The 19,140-nt window shown below is 40.3% G+C and overlaps 1 protein-coding gene across 4 annotated transcripts in view; it reads right to left on the bottom strand.

The window, feature by feature from the left end:
* Positions 1-3,307: 3,307 nt before the first annotated feature.
* The window catches only part of Magt1 (magnesium transporter 1), a 41,210-nt gene continuing 25,377 nt past the window's right edge, over positions 3,308-19,140 (bottom strand). For 2 of the 4 annotated variants that reach the window (XM_087598967.1, XM_087598969.1), the window contains 6 exons: positions 15,976-16,065; positions 15,325-15,388; positions 12,897-12,971; positions 8,076-8,166; positions 6,396-6,439; positions 3,308-6,073 (listed from right to left, as the gene is read on the bottom strand). In XM_087598967.1, the coding sequence (XP_087455093.1) occupies positions 6,424-6,439; positions 8,076-8,166; positions 12,897-12,971; positions 15,325-15,388; positions 15,976-16,065 (336 nt within the window). In that variant the 3' untranslated portion in view covers positions 3,308-6,073; positions 6,396-6,423. Of the gene's footprint in view, positions 6,440-8,075; positions 8,167-12,896; positions 12,972-15,324; positions 15,389-15,975; positions 16,066-19,140 lie in introns of all 4 variants that reach the window. The other 2 variants (XM_087598968.1, NM_053946.2) reach the window with 2 other exon arrangements.

A 19,140-nucleotide genomic window follows, 5' to 3' on the forward strand; every position in this document is an offset into this window, starting at 1 on the left:
GTATGTCTATGTGCACCATTTGTGTGTGCCTGCTATCTTTCAATGTCAGAAGTCACTGGATCCCCTGGAAGTAGGTTGAGTGCTGGGAAGGGATCTTGAACTTAGAGCCAGCTCTCCAGCCCCCGAAATACTAGTTTTCGAGGAGCGTTGACAATGTTTTCCACAGTCAAGAATTTCCCAAGTCAAGCCACATAATTTTATATTCTACCAGTTGTAAAGGTTCAATTTCTTCATACTCTGACTAATTTACTGTTTTTCTGACAGTAACTACCATAGTAGGTGTGAGGCAGCATTTCCTTATAGAAAATGTTTCTTGTTTGTGTTGGTTGCGATAAGGGTCCCCATCCACAGCCCAGATCAGGTTAGAACGTGCTATGTAGCTCAGGTTGGCCTTGCACTCTTGACTCCAGCTTGAGGGAAGTCCCAAGTGCTGGGACTACAAACACATGTAAGATTTCTAGGTATTTTGTGTGTGTTTGTTTTAAAATATTTATTATATGTAAGTACACAGTAGTTGTGTTAAGACACCAGAAGAGGGCATTAGATCTCATTACAGATGGTTGTGAGCCACCCTGTGATTGCTGGAATTTGAACTCAGGACCTCTGGAAGAGCAGCCAATGCTCTTAACCACTGAGCCATCTCTTCAGCCCTTGTGTTTTATCTTTTGAGACAGGGTCTCACTATGTAGCACTGGCTGGCCTGCAACTGTGTGATCCAGGGTTACATAGTCACAAGATCCAATTGTCTTGGCCTCCTGAGCACTGGAACTAAAGACATGTTATTGCTATGCTTGGTTTCATTGTTTTGAATGGTATTCTATATTTCAGTTGGTGATAAGCTTTGGAAGATTTTTTAGTTTTGTTCTGATCTTGAGACAGACTCATATAGTCTAAGCTACAAACCCTGAAGCAGAGTCTAACATTGAATTTCTGGTTCGTTTGTTTGTTTATTTATTTATTTATTTATTTATTTATTTGGAGCTGGGGACCGAACCCAGGGCCTTGCGGTTGCTAGGCAAGCGCCCTACCATTGAGCTAAATCCCCAACCCTAACATTGAATTTCTGATCCTCCATTTCTCTGCCTCCCAAATGCTGGGATTACAGGTGTTGTCTGTCCTACCACTGCCAGTTTACACTGGTATTTTAACTCTTTAATTTTTTAAAAAGATTTATTTGTTTATTATCTATAAGTACACTGTAGCTGTCTTCAGACACACCAGAAGAGGGCATCAGATCCCATTACAGATGGTTGTGAGCCACCATGTGGTTGCTGGGAATTAAACCAGTTACTGTTACCTCTGGAAGAGCAGTTTGTGCTCTTAACCACTGAGCCATCTCTCCAGCCCAACTTTTTAATTTCATAAAGGAAAAAGAGAACACAAAATTTAAGGGATACTTGTGCACAAAGTTCAGAAGTTTCTCTAGGTTAGTACTGGCAAAAGACTTATCTCCTCACCTCCATTCTACGTTCACAGACTGATTGTCAATCAAAACTCCCTCCTTAGGGCACCTACAAGATTCAGGCTCTCCTGGGAAATGCCTTTTTCATTAGGACTTCTCCAGAAATCTGGATGTCAGGAAGCAATCAAGGTGGACTATGGTCTCCAGAGAGCAATTTGCATCTGCAAGTGAAATCTGATCCATAGGGTATTTTTCAGCAAAATGGAAACCTGTAAGCATTTCCTTGGAATAACCTTCAGTAAATTGCTTCGTTTTTCTAGGGCAGGTTTTCTTCAGCAGTGCAGGTGAAGGTACTAATTTAAGCGTTTCTAATGTCTTTTTGGCTTTGGCTTTCAATCCTATCAGGATAGTGTGTCAACGCTGATCTTACCCTTGCTCAGAATGGGCAGGGTCCATGCCATAGACCTAATGGTAGATATAGAAGTTCAAAGCACAGCCTTTCTTTCTTTCTCTTTCTTTCTTTCTTTCTTTCTTTCTTTCTTTCTTTCTTTCTTTCTTTCTTTCTTTCTTTCTTTCTTTCTTTCTTTCTTTCTTTCTTTCTTTTTTGGTTCTTTTTTTCGGAGCTGGGGACCAAACCCAGGGCCTTGCGCTTCCCAGGCAAGCGCTCTACCACTGAGCTAAATCCCCAGCCCCTAATGATTTCTTTTTGAGGCAAGCTCTTCTGTAGTCTGAGTGGCTTCCAACTCACTATGCAGCTGAAGGTGACCTTCCACAAAGTTCCTTCAGAGTTCTTTCCTGCTGTTCTACTATGTAAACTATTAAAGATACATATGTTTACATTTAAAATAAATTATAAGTCAGGCTTTAGGGTTTTCTGTTTGTAACAGTCCTGGCTATATTGGAACTCACTTTGTAGACCAGGCTGACTTCAAACTCACAGAGATTTGCCTGCCTGTCTCCGAGAGTGCAGGGATTAAAGGCATGCACTACCATGCCCAGTGTCCCTGTATTTCAACTGATTTAACTCAACATTTAATTTAGAGATTACCAAGAAAACAACTATGCTCCAGTGGTTCTAGTCCAGTGGTGCTCAGTCTTAATGCTGCAGCCCTTTAATATACAGTTCCTCGTGTTGTACTGACCTTCCTCCAACCATAAAATAATGTTCATTGCTACTTTATAGGTGAGATTTTGGTAGTATTATGAATCATAATGTAAATGTCTGCATTTCCTGATGGTCTTAGTGTTAGTTAGCTAAATGAAAATGCCATTAGATTCCCAAAGGGGTTGGTTGAGAACCTGTTTGTTATTTGGTGGTGGCGGTGGCGGGTGTTTCACAAGAGCCTTGGTTGGCCTGGAAGTACTATGTAGAACAGGGTGACCTCCAACTCATAGACATCTGCCTGCCTCTACTTCCCAATGCTGGGATTAAGGATATGTACCACCACACCCAGCAGAAGTTTATCTTAATCTAGAGGTGACGAAGAGAATTTTCTATGAAATGCACTGTTACAGGACAGTACAAAAATTAGACAAATTAAACATTTCAGATAGAATATTCTAATTTAAGAATCCCCTTTGATATTTTGTATTGACCCCTCAATAGACAGGTGCAGCGGTCCGAACGTGAAATCCCTTCATAGGCTCATCTACTAGCTAGTGCTAGGGTTTCGGAGGCTGTGGAACATTTTAGAGACAGTCTTGCTGCAGTACACCACTGCTCTTACTCTCTCTGCTTCCTGGCTGCCCGAGGGCGTCATGCTTCAGGTGTCATACCTAATCTAGATATAGTCTTTTCCATCTTTGAGCCAAATGGACCATGTTTCCCTTAAGTTGCTTGATTCAGGGTATTTTATAATAGTAACAGAAAAGAAGTGACAATAGAGAATTTAAAAAACCATGTAATTTAGAGTGCAAAAAGTTTATTGACAGGAAGCAATAAGCCAGACATTTGGTTATCTCTGCTATAATAATGTATCATTTTTGAACAGTGTATTAAAAATACATAATGAATTATATTTAAACCAGTACTAGAAAAGTAAATTAAGAATCTACTTAAGGCACTTCAGATAAAAGCTAAATTTAAAATTTCCACAAAAGTAACACTATTTTAAATGAGAAAATCTGCTTTCCACAGATTTTAGCCAGAGCATGCCTTTCTCCACACTGAAGAATGGTGCTCTTAAACAAAAAGAAAAGACACAAAACACTGAGCATGGGAGACACCAGCAGCTAGAAGTTACACAGTAGGAGTACTGCCCAGTTCAATTCTGCAAGTCTTCACACTAAGTTTCCTAAGAATCACAGCATAAATTCATTGGGCAGAGACAAGTACAATAGCAGATAAGGAATTAAGAATCACTTAATTTACAAGGAACAATCAACTGTATCCTCCTCATAGTTATCAAATTTGTAGCAACAACAACAAACCACCCAAAACATTTTTTTCTGGGTCAATTATGTCCATCTCTTTCCACAAACCTCTATTATATAAGACATGGGAAGGTTATCACATGGTCAATAGCAGGGAATAGTCACAGTATCTTTTCTTTTTTCATTTTTCTCTTTGGGATAGAGTCTTCTGTAGCTCAGGTTGGCCTTAAACTCACTATATACTCAAGGATGAGGTTGAACCTATCTTCCTATCTCTGTCTCCTGAGTGTACTGGGATTGTACACATGTGCTACCATACCTGGCTTACGTGATGTTGTGGATCAAACCCATGGCTTTATGTATGCTAAGCAAGCACTTTATCAACTCAACCACAATTCATCTCTATATTTTAAATGTAATATTCCTAATATGTCTTTACATTTTCCAGCTACATTCCTAGGTTTTTATGGGATTCCTAAGTATAGGATTGAACCCACACCCTTTTAAGTGCTCTACCATAGCCAAGTGCTCTACCATAGCCAAGTGCTCTATCACTGAGCTCCATTCCAACCCTATACTTTTTTTAAAAAAATCTATTAATTTTATGTATGTGAGTACACTGTAGCTGTCTTCAGACACACCAGAAGAGGGCATCAGATCCCATTACAGATGGTTGTGAGCCACCATGTGTTTGCTGGGAATTGAACTCAGGACCTCTGGAAGAGCAGTCAGTGCTCTTAACCACTGAGCCATCTCTCCAGCCCAACCCTATACTTTTTTTGACAGTGCCATTTCTGATTACTCTGCATAATTACGGTAAAAGCCAGAGTCAACCATATCATAACCATGATTTAAATATTCCTCATGGGAAACGTTACCATATATGGCTATTTCCACTATCAGGGAAAAAAAAGGATAAAATTCAAGTAAAATCCCTTCATAGTTTTATTTTCTGACATATTTTTGAGATGAGGTGTTAATATGATGCCAGACTGTCTCACGTTCTTGGACTTCGTGGATTCTACTTCGGCCAGCAGGGTAGCTAACGGAAAAGGCAGGTGCCTGCCACCACTCTTTGTATCTCTAATTTGTGGGGCAGAGAAAAGCTAAAGTGAGAGCAAAAGCAGACTACAGTCAATGGTGGCACATGCCTGCAATCCCAGCACTTGTGAAGCTCAGACATGAGGGTGAAAGTGAGCTAGAGGTGGGGCAGGTCTCCAGAAGGGAGGTAAGACCAGCTAGAACTAGGTCTCAAAGAGAAGTTTCAAGAAAACACTTATTAAAAAATAGCCCAGGTTTTACAGAACATGTATTCTAAAAAACAAAAGACCAGCTTTCAAGGAACAATTTTTACCAAAAGAAAAAAAAAAACCCACACAGACACAATACATATTTCTTGACACAAGTCAAGAAATCTTCCTTATTTTCCCCTATGGCATTGGGATGTGATACATGATAGACAAGTATGCTACCTCTGAGTTACAGCCTAAGCTTGAAAACATGTCATTTTTCTTCCTTCCTTTTTTCCCCCTTTTCTCCTGGATACAGGGTCTCACTATGTAGCCCAGGCTGAACACAAACTCACAGAACTCAGCCTTTGTCTACTGCAGCCTGGCAAACTATTTCACTTCTTTTTTTTTTTTTTTGGTTCTTTTTTTTTTTTTCGGAGCTGGGGACCGAACCCAGGGCCTTGCGCTTCCTAGGCAAGAGCTCTACCACTGAGCTAAATCTCCAACCCCTAACTATTTCACTTCTATACCTATACAACGAGTCAATATTTCACAATTTTGTTTTCTCATTCTAACAGAGTCCTTTCCATGAACACAACTCAGCTTATTTTTCTGTTAGGTAAAAAACGACATCAATGACAATATGTAACTTATACAAACATTTGAGACCACTTGTAAGTTATACTGATTTTTAGCAACAAACTATTATTATTAGAGTAGGGCCACTTTAAATAAAACTAGAAACAGAATGAATGAGAAATCTTTTCATGTACAAGGTAGTTATAGCACACTCATGCACAAATCATAGTCTTTAGTTAGAGGTACTTCTTAATGTGTAAAAGGAGGCCTATGTAGCTGATTTCAGTCAGAAAGACAGAGCAAGGCATGTGTCTTTCCAAAGGCTACACAGTCCATTTTCAGATCCTACAGTGCATATGATACCTTGGCCCAAGAGGAAAGGTCTGTAAAGCACACACATCTGCACAAAGAAGGAAAGGTAACCGCTTCCAGATGCAGCTGTTTGCAATAGGCAGAGGTGAAAATTCCTGCTCAGAACCTTCTATCCAACCTTAGGTAAGATAAAAGCAGATGACCAAAAGTTAACTAAAGTAGTTTTGAGTTTTGCTCTAAGTAAAATGACGTAGTAGTTTTAAATTTTATAAAGTACTTAATACTACAAAACCCAAATGTTTCGTAAGTTCATTGGGAAGGAAAGGTTAACAGGAACATAATTCCAAATACTTCATGATCTCACAATTGCTTGTTAAGGCACTACAGATCTTTGGTTAAATGATTAACTAGTTCGATCACTTGACAAAAAGAGGTAAGATAAAATACATGAGTTGCATTCTTCAAACACCAAACAGGTTTTATTTTTCAGTTTCCATTACCGGTGTCAATGTTTCTCTGGAATCCTCTTTAACTCATCAGAAAGCTGAAACAAAATATATATCAATACATTAGTCTCTGAAAGAAAACTAAGTTTCCTTATTTTAGGTTAAAAGGAGGTTTATTGTGGGGGGAGCAGGGACCTGGAAAAGGGGTAGAGGCAGAGAAAGGGAACAGAGACGAGCAGAGGAGAGAGGCTGGCTGGGAACACATGGTTTTTTTTGAGACAGGATTTCTTTGTGTAACAGCCCTGGCTGTCCTGAACTTGCTTTGTGGACCAGGCTGACCTCAAACTCAGAGATTTACCTGCCTCTGGCTCCTAAGTGCCAGAATTAAAAGAATAAGCCACCATGCCCAGCTAAGTTTGATGTTTTATAAATACATAGTATGTTGATTTTAATATATGTACCATGGCCTGAGTATCAAAAACAAGAAGTGAGAAACACGAAAGGCCTAGTAGTCTTTTTCTTTTGGAGACAGTGTGTCATATAATGAGCTCAAACAAAGAGTTTGGAAGGCAGCTCAAATTCATTATGTAGCCAGACAATCCAGATCTGACCCTGCCTATGTCTCTGAGTGCTGCTGGTATCACAGGTCTGCGACACCATAGGAGGACATGTATTAAAACAGAAACTATGGAAGCTGGAGTAATGGCTCAGAGTTAACAGCATATACATATAGCTCTTACAGAAGACTCAGGTTCAATCCCCAGCACCCATATGGCAGCTCTAGGGGAAATGATATCCTCCTCTGGCCTCTGCACACATGCAGTATATACATTCTCTCTCACACATGAATAAAAAATAAAAGAATATTTAAAAAAAACCTCACAAACACTAGCCAGCTGCTGGTAGTGGAACATGCCTTTTATACCAGCAGAAGCAGGTAGATAGATCTCTGTGACTCAAGGCCAGCCTGGTCTACAAAGCAAGTTCAAGGATGGCCAGAGCTACACAGAGAAACACTGTCTTGAAAAACAAACAAGGGGCTGGGGATTTAGCTCAGTGGTAGAGCGCTTACCTAGGAAGCGCAAGGCCCTGGGTTCGGTCCCCAGCTCCGAAAAAAAGAACCAAAAAAAAAAAGAAAAACAAAACAAAACAAACAATCCCCCTCCAACAAATGTCCTTGTAATTCCATAAAAGAAATGACCAGATAGCTGTGCTGGGGCACACCCTTAATCCCAGCACTGGACGGCCAGGGCAGGCAGGTCTCTGTGAGCTGGAACACAGCCTCATCTGTACAGTGAGATCCTATCTCACATGAGAGGGGGAGAGGGAGAGAGACCACATAAACCAGGCAGGAGACGTACACGCCCTTAGTTCCAGAACTTGGGATGCAGAAGCAATGCTGCCAAGTTCAAGGGAAGTTTGGGCTACATAGTGAGTTCCAAGCCAGTGAGACCCTATCTCAACACACCAACACAAAAAATGTACATGCATATAAAATGACCGCCACAGCACAGTACAATAGTATATGCCCGTAAGCCCAGAACTGAAGTGATAGAGACAGGAGGTCAGGAGTTCAAGGCTAGCCTGGGGTAGACAAGATCCTGCTACAAACCAAGATGAAACAGGAGAACAGGTGGAAACCAGGAGACTTTTTTAAATGAAGGCATAAATAGGTAAGCAATAAACTATTATAAAGCAATAATCATTTTAAGTATAGGTAAAGTAAGAATATACCTGTATGGATAGCCATGGTATTTTGATCGAAAGATGGACAGCATCCAACTGAAGAATAACACAACAAGTCCAATCCCAGCAATACACATCACTGTGAGGAAAAAAAGTAGAGTCATCAGGTCGCCCCTGAGAAACCACCTGCACAGGGTAGACTGTACACTTCCACAGAGAAAACACACTAAGAATCAGCTTTCCAACAGATTTAAGCCCCATTTGGGGGGTTATCGTTTTAATATAGATTCTGAAAACAAAGGTTAGGAGGAAGAGAGGTGGCCTGGAAGAAGGCACATCATAAAATCACTCCCACCTCATCTCCCCCGACCTTAAGACAGGGATGCTCTGTGTAGTTCTGGCTGTCCTGGAGCTCACTATGTAGGCCAGGCTAGCTTCAAACTCTCAGGGATCTGCTTGCCTCTGCCCCCTAGAGTGTTGGGGTTAAAAATGTGTGCCATTACAGCCTAGCTCTCTCCACTTAAAAAAAAATTATTTATTTCATGTATGTGAATACATTGATTGTAGCTGTCTTCAGATGCACCAGAAGAGGGCACTGGATCCTATTACAGATGGTTGTAAGCCACTCTGGTTGCTGGGAATTGAACTCAGGACCTCTGGAAGAACAGTGCTCTTAACCTCTGAGCCATCTCTCCAGCCCTTATCTCCACTTTTTACTCTTGCAGAGTTTGCATTGCTCCTAAGCTTACTCCACTACAATGCAATAGTCAATTTACTTATATACCCATGTAACTGAATTGTAAAAAACAATATATTTCCTTAAATATATCCCACTCTGCCTATAATCCCACAATTCATGAAGCAGAGGCTGCAGGATTAAAGCAAATATAAGGCCAGGTCAGTCTACAGAGTAAGTTCCAGGCTGACCAGGATTATATAGCAAAACCCTGTCTTAAAAGATAAAAAAAGAAAAAAATTAAAAGCATCACAGCCTCCAATAATTTAATGTTAAAAAGTAGTCTCCTGTCTATGATCCCAGTGCTTGGGAAGAAGAGGTACAAATATCAAGTGTTTAAGGCCAGCTTGGAGTAAGCACTAACTGTGCAATAAGCTTGGCCTATATGAGACCATCTCCAGAAGACAAAAGAGGCTAAGTATGGAGCTGGAGACATGGCTCGGCAGTTCTAAGTATGGACTGCTCTTGTAGGGGACACAAGTTCACTCCTAAGCACCCCTATAAAGAAGCTCACAAGTACCCATAATCCTAATTCCAGGAGGGATTTAACATCTCTGGTCTCCAGGGGTACCTACCTATACACACATGCACATACCCAGATCCAGACAGACACACACATATATAATTAAGCATTGTAAAGATGATTCTTAAAGAAAAACGGCCAGGTGTGGTGGAGTACACATGTAATTCCGTACTCAGGAGGTGTAGTTTAAAGCCAGTAGTTGGAGTACACCCTGAGCTACATGGTGAGTTCAGATGCAAGCATGGTCTCTCTACATAACAAACTCCATGCCAGCCAGGGCTATGTAGTAGGACTATTAAAGAAAAATCCAAGAACTAGATGAAATTATGACAATTTCAATAATATTCTGCTATAGTGTTTTGCCATTTAAATTCATACCAGATTGTATTTAAATGGCATTTTCCAAATGAGGAATACAGAAATGGGCAAGGCAAACAAATCACCATTGGGTCAGCAAGGTGGCTCAGTAAGAAAAAGTGCTTGCAGCCAAGCCTGACTGAGTTTGATCCCTAGGACCTACGTCGTAGGAGAGAGAAGGGACTCCTACAAGTTGTCCTCTGACCTGAACATACATGTTGTATTCACACACACACACACACACACACACACTCTGTGATGGTGGTTTGAATAGGTTTGTCCCCCAGACTCATGTGTTTGAATGCTTGGCCTATGAGAAGTGGCACTATTAGGAGGTGTTAGGTGTGTCACTGTGGGTGTGGTCTTTGAGATCTTTAAATGCTCAAGTTCCATCAGGTGTGAAATCAGTTTCCCCCTGGCTGCCTGCAGAATCAGTCCCCTTCTGCTGCCAATGGATCAAGATGTAGAACTCTCTGCTTCTCTAGTAGCATGTCTGTCTGTATGCTGTCCTGCTTCCTGCCATGATAACGGACTGAATCTATGAAACTGCACCAGCCCCAAGTAAATATTTTTTATAAGAGTTGCCTTGGTTATGTCTCTTCACAGCAATGAAACCTTAAAACACATTATACGTACATACACACATGTACACACACATGCATATGAACATATACTCATGAAATAATAAAAATACTTTAAAATAATGTCACAATGTGTTATCTATATTAGATAGTTAATATATTATTATATTAGTTTTTGGGACAGGGTCTCACTATGTAGCAGTGATGAACCCCACTCTGAGATGAACTTTCCTCCTCAGTGTTTGGATTATAGGTGTATATCACCTATGCCTGGCAAAAATTATCTGTCAAATCAGAAATCCAATATATTAATCTTTTTATAGAAATATTAAGTATGAAAAACAACATTTTAATGAAATCCCAGAAGTTGTGCAAACAAGTTATATTGTAGGCATTTTTTGAAACAATAAAAACGTGTGACTATTTGTTTGAGACAGGGTCTCTCATGTAGCCTGAGATGGCTTCAAATTTCCTATGTAGTAAAGGATGGCCTTGAAGTCCTTAATCCTTCTTCTTCTTCTACTGGCTAAGTGCCTGAATTCCAAGTGTATCACCTTGCACAGCTTCTTTGTCTGGAGTGCAGGGATTATAGAACTGCCACCACACCCAACAAAACGGGCATGTTCTAATGCGGAAAATGTACATGCTCCCAGGGGTCCAAGACCTTGTAATTCTCTTATTCTCTACTTTCCAAGTGTTGGAATTATAGGTGTGTACTGCCACAGCGTACCTAAGGTTTTTTTAAATTTGTTTTGTTTTAAGATAGGGTCTCTTATAGCCCTGTCCTGCCTAGAACTTGCTATGTTTACCAGTCTGGCCTCAAATATAGGTGTGATGCTGCTATGTATTCAAATGGTAAATACTAGCCTCCAAGATCTGGTTGAGCCTAAGGAGCCCCTCACCAATACCAAGTGATGCTATGTAACCTTGCTCACCAAGTTAGTTAATAAAAGGCTAAAGTCTGTGATTGGGCAGTAGGTAGAGGTAGATGGGTTTTCAGTTACCTGGCTGGGGGTTGCAGGGAGAGAAGAAAGGACACCAAGGGAGAGGCTGCTAGAGAGAGGAGATGGACCATGAGGACATGGCCAAGAGAAACAGCAAGTAACAAGGGACATATGGCTGGGGTGTAAGTTAGAATGGCTTCAAAACCTGCCTAACCTACGCTTACAGCTTGGAAATAAAATACCTGGACTGTGTGTCTTTTATATGGGCTAGCTTGAATTCATAACAATTTCTACATGCAAACTTGCATCAATATTACTTCTGCCTCCCAAGCATTTTTGTTGTGTTTTGTTGGAACAAGGTTTCTCTGTGTAGCCCTGGCTAACCTGAAACTTACTCTGTAGACCAGGCTGGCCTGGAACTCACAGAAATCTACCTGAATTTGCCTTTCTTGAGTGCTGCGATTAAAGGTGTGTGCTAACACTCCCCCATCCACACCTGTGTTTAGTTTTTAAAGTGAATATTCACTTTAAAACACGCTCTCTCGGGGTTGGGGATTTAGCTCAGTTAGGCAAGCGCACGGTCCTGGGTTTGGTCCTCAGCTCCAGGAAAAAACAAACTAATACACTCTCTGTCTCTCTGTCTCTGTGTCTCTCTCTCTCTCTCTCTCTCTCTCTCTCACACACACACACACACACACACACACACACACACAGCTGGTGTGTGCCCATTACAACAAGCAATCTACAGTAGAACTATATTCCCAGGCCTTCTCATAGTATTTTTGTTTCCTTCTGGGATATTGGTGATTCAATCAAGATTCTAAAACGTGTTAGGCAAGTACTCTACCACACAGTCATAGGCACAGTCCTCTTTTTATAGTTTTATTTTGAGATAGGGTTTTAACTAAGTTGTAGTCTGGCTGGCTTCCATCTCATTTTATAGACCAATTAGGCCTTGAACTTGTGATCCTCCTACCTCACCGTCCTGAATATACAGAGTTAGGGGCCAGTGCCATCAGTCTGGCTCTCACACAAAGAGTTTTTAAAATGTTTTTACACGCGGCTGGAGAAGAGGCTCAGTAGGTGAGATACTTAGCTATCATGCACCAATCCCTCCAGTCCATCCCCATTAAAGCATACAACCATACATAACGGCACTATCTGTACTCCTAGCACTTGGAAGGTGGAGACAGGAGGATCATAAACTCAAGATCAGCCTCAGCTACATAGCCAGTTTAAAGCTGATCTAGGCTATACAGACCCTGTTTGTCTCAAAAAACCAAGATGTTCTCATGAGTGGAAAGAGGCGGTGAGCACGAAGGCTGAAAGTTCCAGGTCAGTTTGGCCACAGAGCAGAGCTTATCTCAAAACAAAAGAAAATCAACTGAACAAAAAAGTGGAAAGAAAGGGTTTGGGGAATTAGCTCAGTGGTAGAGTGCTTGCCTAGCAAGCACAAGGCCCTGGGTTTGGTCCCCAGCTCTGAAAAAAAAAAAAAAAGAAAAGAAAAAAAAGTGGAAAGAAATAGATTATATTAAAATTATTAGTTGTTCCTGGTGGAATAACATAGAAAACTCTCTAAAAGTTTCACAGTTTCTTTCTTTCTTTCTTTCTTCCTTTCTTTCTTTCTTTCTCTTTTTTTTTGTATTTTCTATAAAGGGAAAGAGATTAGTAAAGACTTTTCCGTGTTAAAGGCAGAAGTGAAACGTCGTGACATGTCATGTGACTTACTCCTTCGCTTCCCAATATCCATGTCAGAGGCAGCAGCTTCACATAAAAGCACCATACCTAAGGTAACCCCACCATCTTAGAAAACCTGTTTAAGGAGAAATTCATGTAGCCACAAAACACATACCATTTTCGTATTCCCAATTTCTCATGAAGAAAATTAAGATCAATTTATTTTTTTTTTCTTTTTTTCGGAGCTGGGGACCGAACCCAGGGCCTTGCATTTGCTAGGCAAGCGCTCTACCACTGAGCTAAATCCCCAACCCCAAGATGAATTTATAAATCTTCAACTAGTAACCCAAACAAATACTCTTACGTGTTTACAATATTATTAACTGCAAAGATTTAATTAAAAAGTAAGGTTAAAGGGGTTGGGGATTTAGCTCAGCGGTAGAGCGCTTGCCTAGCGAGCGCAAGGCCCTGGGTTCGGTCCTCAGCTCCGGAAAAAAAAGAAAAAAAAAAAAAAAGTAAGGTTGAGCCAGGCTTGGTAGCTAGGCCAGCCTGAGATACATAAGATCTTGTCTTTAAAAAAACAAAACTAAACTAAACTGGGGAGCTGGAGAGATGACTCAGCGGTTAAGAGCCCCGACTGTTCTTCCAGAGGTCCCGAGTTCAATTCCCAGCAACCACATGGTGGCTCACAGCCATCTGTAATGAGATCTGATGCCCTCTTCTGGTGTGTCTGAAGACAGCTACACTGTACTTATATAGAATAAATGAATAAATCTTTAAAAAATAACCTGGCCCCATGTACCTGGTATGGTGGTACGTATCTCTAATCCCAGTCCTTGGGAGGCAGAGGCGGGCAGATCTCTGTGACCTCATAGCCAGCCTGGTTTATATAGCACAGGCCAGTCAGTGCTACATAGTAAGACCCTGTCTCAAAGAAACAAAATAAACCAATACCAAACCCCCATATTGATCCCCCCAAAAGAATTAGGGTTGAAAATATTTCAGTTTGTAAAGTAAAATATACTTCTAAGAAATCCCACCTATATAAAAAATGAGCCTTTGGGTATCACATCTTTAACACAGTAATTTTCTAACTCCAAACAAACTAAAAATTACTTAGTAGTCATCCCCAACACCCCTGAAAAGCACATACTGGAAATATGCACCATTTAAGACAATAACAACTCACTTTTACATGGAAAATCATTTCAGATTTTTAACAATTAAACTTTGGAGCAGAAATTATTATTTGGGTATCCAACTTTGTCATATTCTAATAAAAAAAGGAAAATCCCCATGTGCAATAACTTTATATTATTTGTTTTGATAACAGCAGCTACATAAATCAAAATGGATATACTATAGCAAAGAAGTGCATCACATGGTTGAATAATAAGTAGTATCACTGTTAAAAGAAAAATCTGTTCAAGCAGAAAAGAGACCAACGCCTGCCCTTTGTAAATACTAGTAATGGTCAATATTCCCGAGATAATTATGTACATGATGCACACTGTAAGCTAATGCCTGTGGGTATAATTCAGTGGCATGAGAGAAAAAGGTGTTCTGATGACTTTATTCACCTCTTCGTTACCAGCTTGTATTCTCTTCAATAGCCTTATTAAGAATGACTGCCGAAGGCCCATGTTTTTAATTTAATTAATTAGATTTTAATTAATTTAACTTAATTAGTGTATAAGTGTGTGTAACACAGGTACACCTGTTTGTAGAGGTTGGAAGACAAGCTGCAGGAATTGGTTCTTTCCTTCCACTGAGTTGGTCCTGGAGATCCAACTTGTGAAGGTGAGCGGCAGGCAAGTACTACCCAGCCCAATGTTGATCTGTTTCCCCTAAGCCAAGTTTCTTTTCCACCATTTTTTCTTTTCCTCCTGCAGCACCTTGTATCTAGGTTTTCTCTGAAGAGTGCTGGGAATTGACCTTGAGGTCTTGTGCATGCTAGGCCAGTGCTACACTACTGAGATACTTAGCCCCAACTCTTGTAGCCTATTACATTAATGTTCCATCCATCTATTCTTTCTTTCTTTTTAGTTTTTGGTTTCTTTGAGATAGGATTCCTCTGTATAGCCCCAGCTGTCCTGAATTTTCACTACAGATCAGGCTAACCTCTGCTTCCTGATTACAGGTCGGCACTACCATCACCAGGCCCAATGTTTCATTTTAAATACCACTTAAACCTTACCTTTCTTCTAAAGTTTCCGTTCTACTTTAACTCTATTAAAAAGACATGCCATGCTTCCTATTATGTGAGGACTTCCATAATCAATGAGCTCATCAACCTGGCTTCGTCAAACTTAAGGTTTGAGGAAGACATGAGCCACAGAAGTTCCAAAGGATCTGAATTAGTATAGCAAATCCCTGAATTAGTATAGCAGCTCCAACCAAATGCTGTACAGAGAACACAAGACGGTAAGAAAATGGGCAACTTAAAATACGACAATAAAGACTTATTGTGAAAGGATACTGAAGAGAAGAACAATGTGGGTTTCAGCTACAAACTGTGCTTGGCTGCTTCCGTGGATATAATTCTGGGAGGAGAAGACAAGTGGGATAAGTCATTACATTATATACTGAATTGTAGTGTTGTATCCTAAAATATGATATGCTAAACCTTAGGAAATTATCAATTCACTCTCTGTATGTAAGCATGTAGCATACTTTGTGAGGCTATTAAAAGCTATTTCTGTATTTACTTGTTCTTTGTATTTGTACTATTTATTTCACAAAAAATATATGAGAAAAACAATATTTAAGTATATGAAACTCCAAGGTAAAACAATGCAGACATGACAACAGGGACCACATTGTCCCAATAAAACACTGTATCTGATAGTACCTAGCACAGTGGCTAGAAACAACAGATAATTAAATACTTGACTAATTCTTATACTTAGTTTGAGCTGTTTTAGTCATCCTAGTCAAAAGAACTCAATATATAGAATAAAGAGTGTTCCTCTTTGGAGCACTGATGCCCTAAGTGTAATTGAAGCTCATTAACAAAGATTAAAAAGTCAAAACTGTATCTAGTTGCTGTATAAGCCAGCACTGGCCTCACATGGTAATTGTAATTACATTAACTTTAGTATCCAATATAAAGAATACAGATTTTCCTTACCACATGTCCTGTATGGGGATTCTTATGAGCATATGGTGGTCCTCTTATATGGTTCCACATTTGGCCAGATGTCATTGCAAGTACAAAACACTAGAAAACAAAAATAATGGGATACCCAGAGTTTAGCCAGCTCAACTGATTAGGTTAGTAGATACATGAAAATACTTAGCCATTCAGAAAACATATGACATTTTTTCAAATAAATGACTTCTTTATTAAAATTTATATTTTACCACAAGGATCACAATTCAACATTATTTCTAAAGGGATTTTAAACTATATTTTAACAGAACAGTTTCAAAATTGAGTACTGGAAATATATCTGAAAAGTAATTTCAAAAGAACTGTAAAGTGGGGCTTCCGTGATGGCTCAGTTGTTAACAATGCTACTCTTCCAAGGGATCTGAGTTTGGTTCCCAGGAGCCATAATGGGTGGCTCAAAACTGTTTGTAACTCTAGCTTGTAGGGACTCAAATGCCTCTGTCTGGCCTATACACATACCTACACTTATACACATAACCCCCCAACACATATAATTAAAAGCAAAATAAAATATTAAAAAAAAAACCCTCTCTAAACAGAATCAGTTGCTTGAAGCTCTGGAAATGCTAATATGAGGGAGATAAATCCATTTTAAGACAGAAAATAAAAATACACAAAATACACAGAGAAATGACTTGGCATATAAAGGTACTTGTCGGGGGCTGGGGATTTAGCTCAGTGGTAGAGCGCTTACCTAGGAAGCGCAAGGCCCTGGGTTTGGTCCCCAGCTCCCAAAAAATACAAAAAAAAAAAAAACCAAAACAAAAAAAAAAATAAAGGTACTTGTCATGAACACTCATGTGTTTGAAATGTCCAAGACCTACATGATAGAATGTGATAACTCAATATAGGGACTTTTGAAATTGTACTAATGGAGTCAGAGACAGGAATGTGGTGGTTTTGAATGAGAATGGATTCTGAGGCGGTTTTAAAGAAAATCCATCCCCCTCTTCAGCACACAGGGAGTAGCACTATTTGAAAGAATTAGGTGTGACCTTGTTGAGGAAGTGTGTCACTGAGGGTGAGCTTTCGACTCCTCAGCACCATGAATGCCTGCACATTGCCATGCTTCCTGCCATGATGATAACGCACTGACCCTCTGAAACTGTAAGCCAGCCCCAGTTAAATGCTTTCCTTATAGGAGTTGCCATGATCATGGTGTCTTTTCACAGTAATAGAACACTAAGACAGACCCATAAGCTCTTATGTTTGAATGGTTGATACACAACTGGCAGAACTGTTTGGGTAGAATTTTGAGGTGTGTCACTGGGGGTAGGCTTTGAGGTTTCAAAAGATTTGTGCCACTCTCTGCCTCCTGACTGTGGATTGAGATGTGAGCTCTCAGCTGTTCCTTCAGTCACCATTGTGAACTCTTACCCTCTGAAGCTAAAGCAAATTAAATGCTTTCTTTTATAAAGTTGCCTTGGTTAGAGTGTTTCACCACAGCAATAGAAAAGCAACAGAGACAATGACTTAAGTTCACTTCCCAGAATCCACATAACAAAGCTGAGTGCATGTGGCTGGAGAGAAGGCTCAGCAGTTAAGAGCATTTGCTTCTCTTGTAAAGGACTGAAGTTGGATTCCCTGCACTCCTGTCAGGCAGTTCACAAATGCGTACAACTCTAAGGGGTCCTCTTCTGGCCTCCAGCCAGCTTAACTCAAATCAGTGAGACACCTTCTGAAATGCAAAAACAAAAACGAGGTGGACAGATCCTGAGAACAGGAGAGGTTCATTCTCTGGCCTCCATAAACACCAACATATACATCTACGTAAATAAGCACCAGCCTGCACAGTCACTGAAAAAAAATGGAGCTAAATAAGAGGGCTCAGCGGTTAAGAGCACTGACTGCTCTTCCAGAGGTCCTGAGTGCAAATCCCAGCAACCACATGGTGGCTCACAACCATCTGTAGTGAGATCTGATGCCCTCTTCTGGTGTGTCTGAGAGACAGCTACAAATATATAATATAATACTTAAATATAATAAATGAAAGAAAGACAGAGACAGGCAGATTTTAGGAGCTCACTGGCCAGCTGATTTGAGATCATCTAAAAAAACAAGATGAAGTTGGGTATGGTGGCTCATGCCTTTCTTTACTCCTAACACTCGGGGAGGCAGAGATGGTTGGATCTCTGTGAATTCTGGGACAGCTTTGTCTACAACGTGAGTGAGTTCCAGGTTAGCCAGGGCTTTTGCACAGGGAAACCCTGCCTCTGAGGAAAAAAAAGTAGAGAGCAATAAGAAATGACTCTAAATATTCTCCTGTGGTCTATGCATATGCAGTTGTATGCATGTATTCTCTCCTTCACACACACACACACCCCACAGCAAAAAAGCTAAGCTACTTTTCACAGAGATGGAAGCTAACAGAGCCCAAGAGAATATTCTGGGTGTTAATAGTATGTGCTTATAATCTCAGAAGTAAGAAGTAAGGAGGCAGAGACAGGAGGCTCTCTGGAGATAACTGTGCAACAGACTACCCAAATTGGTTAATTCCCGATTCAGAGAGACAGACTCTGAGGAAGACCCCCAATGAAAGCTTGTGTCCTACACTGGAAGGAAGGAAGGAAGGAAGGAAGGAAGGAAGGAAGGAAGGAAGGAAGGAAGGAGTGAAGGAAGGAAGAAGAAAGAAAAAGGAGAGATAATAGAAGAGTACCTTAGGGAAATGCAAATCAAAACAACCCTGAGATTCTAAGCTTACACCCATCAGAATGGCTAAGATCAAAACAAAAGTGACAAAATGCATGCTGGCAAGGACAAGGAGCACAGAAACACTCCTCCATTGCTGGATGGACTGCAAGCTTCTATAACCACTTTGGAAATCAATATGGTGGTTCCTAGAAAGCTGGGACTCAATCTACCTCAAGACCTAGCTATACTACTCTTGGGCATATACACAAAAGATGCTCCACCATACCACAAGGACACTTGCTCCACTATGTTCATAGTAGCTTTATTCCTAATAGCCAGAAACCAGAAACAACTTAGATATCCCTCAACTGAAGAATGGATAAAAAAGTGGTACATCTATACCCTGGAGTACTACTCAGCCATTAGAAACAAAGACATCATGAAATCTGCAGGCAAATAAATGAAACTAGAAAATATCATCCTGAGTGAGGT

The sequence above is a fragment of the Rattus norvegicus genome, chromosome X (genome assembly GCF_021556685.1).
Source record: "Rattus norvegicus strain SHRSP/BbbUtx chromosome X, alternate assembly SHRSP_T2T, whole genome shotgun sequence".
NCBI lineage: Eukaryota > Metazoa > Chordata > Mammalia > Rodentia > Muridae > Rattus > Rattus norvegicus.